At 38.8% G+C, this 6,000-nt stretch overlaps 1 protein-coding gene across 1 annotated transcript in view; it reads left to right on the plus strand.

Moving 5' to 3' along the window:
• Positions 1 to 4,929, plus strand: part of LOC106752130 (UDP-glucuronosyltransferase 2B20-like) — a 62,721-nt gene extending 57,792 nt beyond the window's left edge. Inside the window, exons 3-4 of the mRNA XM_014633634.1 lie at positions 4,516 to 4,738; positions 4,904 to 4,929. Of these exons, the coding sequence (XP_014489120.1) occupies positions 4,516 to 4,738; positions 4,904 to 4,929 (249 nt within the window). The remainder of the gene's footprint in view (positions 1 to 4,515; positions 4,739 to 4,903) is intronic.
• The last annotated feature ends 1,071 nt before the right edge of the window (positions 4,930 to 6,000 follow it).

Consider the following 6,000-nt stretch of genomic DNA (forward strand, 5'->3'; position numbering starts at 1 on the left):
AAACCCTCGTCCCTATTGGCAAAAAACTGGGAAAGTCGATTTTCACAAGCTTCTCTTGAGGCGAATTTTTCACCAGCAAAAAAATTCGCCATAGACAGGAACAGGTGGTAATCACTTGGTGCCAGGTCCGGACTATAAGGTGGATGCAAAAGAACCTCCCAACCAAGCTCCCGGAGCTTCTGGCGAGTCACTATCGATGAGTGTGGCCTGGCGTTATCCTGATGGAACACAATTCCTCTCCTATTGGCCAAAGCTGGCCGCTTCTGGGCGATTGCTTCCTTCAGACGGTCCAATTGTTGACAGTACAGGTCCGAATTAAGAGTTTGGCCGTAGGGGAGCAGCTCATAGTAGATAATTCCCTGCCAATCCCACCAAATACACAGCAAAATCTTCCTGACCGTCAACCCTGGCTTGGCCACCGTTTGCGCCGGCTCATCGCGATTCGACCACGATCGTTTTCGCTTGACGTTGTCGTAATTGACCCACTTTTCATCACCAGTAACCATCCGCTTCAGAAATGGATCGATTTTGTTGCGATTCAGCAGCGATTCGCAGATGGAAATTCGATCCATGAGGTTTTTTTGCGTTAATTCGTGTGGTACACACACATCGAGCTTCTTTTTGAATCCAGCCTCATTCCAAACGGTTTTTTGTGCGATGTTTAGCTCCTTGGCTATCGAAACGGTGCTTACACGACGGTCGGACTCGACGATTTCCATTATTTTATCAACATTTTCGACAATTGGCCTCCCGGAGCGTGGTGCATCTTTGACATCAAAATTACCGGAATTGAATCGACGAAACCAAAATTGCGCGTGATTGGCTCTTACAGTATCAGGACCATAAACACTATTCACATTTTTAGCCGCCTGGCTTGCGTTTTCGCCTTTATCAAAAAAAAACTGTAAAATATGGCGTATTTTCTCTTTGCTGGTGTCCATCTTTGACGCGCGCTCAAACAATATTGAGTCAAGCAATCACAAAACTGTCTGAAAGGTTTTTTTAGTACGAAATCTTATCTTTTTAACGCCATCTGACGTAATCCGGTCGGACTTATACAACGCGAGATACAGATTAATAAAGCCCTCTATTGGAAAAATAATGGATTACTTTTTACTAAACCTAATATATACAGGGTCCGTCAAAAGTTCCGGCTAATTCAATTAAAAGGAACTGCTAATTGTTTCAAAAAATAAAGATTAAAAAAAATGTTTAGAACAAAAGTTGTACAGTTTGAAAAAAGCTATCAGTCCTTGATAATTGTTTGGCTTTACAATGATCTTAAAAGCGTTATTAAGGTCAACATAAAAATCTTAAATGGAATTTTAAATGGAACCCCCTATTTTTCGTTACATATTCTTATACCTAATGTTGAGACGTTGACATAGCTGTGTGTGTATATATATATATATATATATATATATTGTAACGATGCATCCTCCCCCGGCGAACACCGCGGCCGACCGACCATCCGTCGGCCGCAAAACGGCGCTCAGCGCCAATAAACAAATTTACACGCGGCGCACACCTCTGACACGTGCGCACGTAGGCAACAACAATTGTTGCCAAACACACACATGTCGGAAAAACCTGGCTAAACCCGGTATAAAAGACCGCGCCGCCGTGCTATCGGGGCCAGACTCCACCGGAGTCAGCTGAGATCGCAAGATCACAAGCTGCTCCGGATTCCGTCCTCAGGTCGAGGGACGGTGCGTGCGCGGTCTCTCCCGCGGATGTCGCGGGCACCGGATTCCTGACAACTTCCATTTCGGGACGGTGTGTTCGCCGTCTCCACTGGGAGTTCCCGGCCCTCTTGCCCGTGGCAGACCTGGGAATCGGCACAAGTCGGGGTTGTGTGTTCGCCGCCTCTGTTGAGTGTTCTCAACCTCGGCACCTCCACTCTAGCCATTGGGGTTCTGCGTCTCCGGGACATGCGAACGCCCCGGAATACCGTTCCGCGTACCGCGCCGCGTAGCTAGAGATAACGCGTGTCTCTCCGCCGCACCTCACCGGAGGTACCACCGACCGTCGCGAAACCGCGAATCTACCGCCGCCGGCTGCACGTTAGCCAGGCTCGCCCGGCCGATTCCACCATTCCTGTAAGGAGACACGATACCGCGTGCCTTCCGCTCCGGGAGTCGACCGACGCGGGCACTCCGCGTGCGGCAACCACCGCGACCCGTGTACCGCAAACCACGTACCGCGACCCGCGTACCGCGACGCCGAGTCGAGCAGGTGCATTCCGCTGTTGCACTCCGATGCGAAACCGTCGGATTTAAAGCCCGCGAAACGTCAACACAACACGCCGAGACAATAATACCGCGCCCGCTTTCCGCTGACACCTCGAGATCCTCGAAGCGAGCGACACGTCTGCTCTCGATAGATTCCGGGAAACACTGATCCGCCGAAACACCGATCAAGCCGTCAATACACGACCACGATATAAACATGGGATTCCATCGCCGACACTGTCATCGCAATATTTACCAGCGTTAAAAGGCAGAAGTAAAGCACGGCCTATTACTATTCAATCTGTACCAAACAACGTAGGATATAATTAAATAAACGGCGTGATATCCAGACACTCGTTTGCTCACTTATNAACCGTCGGATTTAAAGCCCGCGAAATGTCAACACAACACGCCGAGACAATAATACCGCGCCCGCTTTCCGCTGACACCACGAAATCCTCGAAGCGAGCGACACGTCTGCTCTCAATAGATTCCGGGAAACACAGATCCGCCGAAATACCGATCAAGCCGTCAATATACGACTACGATATAAACACGTGATTCCGTCGCCGACACTGTCATCGCAATATTTACCAGCGTTAAAAGGCAGAAGTAAAGCACGGCCTATTACTATTTAATCTGTACTAAACAACGTGGGATATAATTAAATAAGCGGCGTGATATCCAGACACTCGTTTGCTCACTTATTCGCTCACTCACTCACTCGTTCACACACACACACGCACACTCTCACTACAAGACGCCTGGATATCCGGCGAGCTACGTCATGGCCACCGACACCGAACACCGTCGACCAGCGACACTAGAAACGACCACCCCGCCGGCCGGGGCGGGACGAACGTCCACCGACCGACGGAGCCCGGGTCACAATATATATATATATATATATGGGTCATTCTATGTGAAAGGGGTACGCTCAAAAACTAGATTTGATCGAAATGTATGGCAATCGGTAGTATTATTTTAGAAAACATTTGTCGAATTTTTTCGGATTTTTTGACCCACACCATGAGCTTCTATGGCTGTCATCAAATTCGAATTTTTGCTTCGACTACCAGTTTCTTAATTTTCGTCGTCGTCGTCGTGCCAATAAAAAAAATCTGAAACCATTGTAACTTTATAGCATTTTTCCCATAGAATCTGAAAAAAATATTTATAAAATTTTAGGGGGTAGTTTTCACCCTTATTTTGAGATTTTAAAGTTTAAAATCGAAATTTCGCAAGTACGCCACCTTCGATTTTTTTTTGTTTTCTTTCATTTTATTCCTTTTTAAATTTGCTTTCGATTAAGTCATGTCTCATGATGGTAATCGACCTGGAACAGGCCCAATATAAGGCCCAAAGGCAAAAATCCACCTTTTCCTAAAAATCTGACTTCAGATTCGTTATCAGCGACCTTCAAAATCTAAGAATACACCTCAAACCTGATTATGACCGTCTTGAGGGTTGAGATATAACGGTAAAAAGGTGGATTTTTGCCTTTGGGCCTTATGTTGGGCCTGTTCCAGGTCGATTACCATCATGAGACATGACTTAATCGAAAGCAAATTTAAAAAGGAATAAAATGAAAGAAAACAAAAAAAAATCGAAGGTGGCGTACTTGCGAAATTTCGATTTTAAACTTTAAAATCTCAAAATAAGGGTGAAAACTACCCCCTAAAATTTTATAAATATTTTTTTCAGATTCTACAGGAAAAATGCTATAAAGTTACAATGGTTTCAGATTTTTTTTATTGGCACGACAACGACGACGAGAATTAAGAAACTGGTAGTCGAAGCAAAAATTCGAATTTGATGACAGCCATAGAAGCTCATGGTGTGGGTCAAAAAATCCGAAAAAATTCGACAAATGTTTTCTAAAATAGTACTACCGATTGCCATAGGTTTCGATTAAATCTAATTTTTGAGCGTACCCCTTTCACATAGAATGATTCATATATATATATATATATATATNTATGAATCGTTAATAATATTCAATGTATAATTTCACAAGCTAAATTTAAATGTTAGGAAAAGCAAAAATATTAGTTATGATTTAAGTTATGACTAATTTTATTTTAACATTAATTTTGTAAAAGAAGGTTTCATAAATTTTATTTAGATAAATTTGACATCACTTTTATTCTTTTTGTCTCTAACATAGGAATGTACTTTATAAATACGTTATTTAATTAATTATTATTAACTATTATTATTATTATTATTATTAAATATCTATCTCGTATCATTAAAATGTTCTTATTGCATCATAATCTCGCAGAAGATACGTAATTTTCTCGATGGAGCAAAAAATGGAGCTGTTGTAATATCATTAGGAACCAATGTGGCATGGAAATCTGTTGGATTGGATAAAGTCGAGGCCGTTATAGTTGCTCTATCAAAGTTGAAACAACGTGTGCTTTGGAAACTAAAAGTTAAATTGTCCCTTAAAATGCCGGATAACGTGATGACTATGAAGTGGATTCCTCAAGGAGATGTTTTGAGTATGTTTATTAATTTGATTGAAAATATTAGAAATATAAGATTTGATATACAATTATATTTTCTCGTAACAATTATTCTATTTAGATTTGTTATTATTTTATATACACATGCATTTACTCTTTTATGGAAATTGTTTCATATATAGGACATTTATTTTTTCACAGTTTCTTTGTTATTACGTACTTCATAATTGGTTTGTGTAACATGTGTGATTTCATTATGTTCCTAAGACTTGTATGCATACGTGTATATATGCATATATGATAGATGAATATGTAATTATTTTATGTCCAAATAAAATTTCATAAAAATCAAAATTTTATATTTTGTAAGATTCTATAATAAAAATTTATTTATATGTAGCTGAAATCTTATATTTATGGTATATTTATGGTATATGGTATATTTAAAAGTTTTAAAATAAGAGCCATGTTCCTCAGTTACGTGCGCTTCACTAAAATTTATTGCTAAAGCTTAAGCGATAAAATAAGATTTAAGAGGAGGCCATGATGCTTATTATTGATTTTTAAGGTTATGTTGCTTAAATATCAAATTACAAGGTGTATTTTAATTTTGAATATCAATACTTTAAAATAGCAAAAAGGTCGACAATAACTTAAATTCAAATAATTTATATTTTTTTGCAAAGTTGGACGGCATGAATTAATTAATATACCTAATATATGATATTTCATTATGAAAATATTCAAATACATACTATACATTTAAATTAGACTTTTCATAAAACTTTTTTCATAATTATTTATAATTAATTAAAGAAGATATCTATGAAATCGAATATGTTGCTTTACACAGTAAGAATTTTTTAAATGTATATAATATTTTATAACAAAAACTATTTGACTTGATGCTATCATAATGAATAAGGATGTTAAAACAATTTTTTTATAAATTATTTAAATTAATCAATAAAAGAACATTCCTATTATATCAAATTAGTTACTTTCTAGTCGCAATATTATCATATGAAATCAAAGAATATTATATATATATGGTCGATTACCATCATGAGACATGACTTAATCGAAAGCAAATTTAAAAAGAAATAAAATACAAAAGAACAAAAAAAAATCGAAGGTGGCGTACTTTGCGAAATTTCGATTTTAAACTTTAAAATCTCAAAATAATAGTGAAAACTACCCCCTAAAATTTTATAAATATTTTTTTCAGATGCTACGGTAAAAATGCTATAAAGTTACAATGGTTTCAGATTTTTTTTATTGGCACGACGACGACGACG

The sequence above is a fragment of the Dinoponera quadriceps genome, unplaced genomic scaffold (assembly GCF_001313825.1).
Source record: "Dinoponera quadriceps isolate SergipeBrazil2010 unplaced genomic scaffold, ASM131382v1 scaffold53, whole genome shotgun sequence".
Classification (NCBI taxonomy): Eukaryota; Metazoa; Arthropoda; class Insecta; order Hymenoptera; family Formicidae; genus Dinoponera; species Dinoponera quadriceps.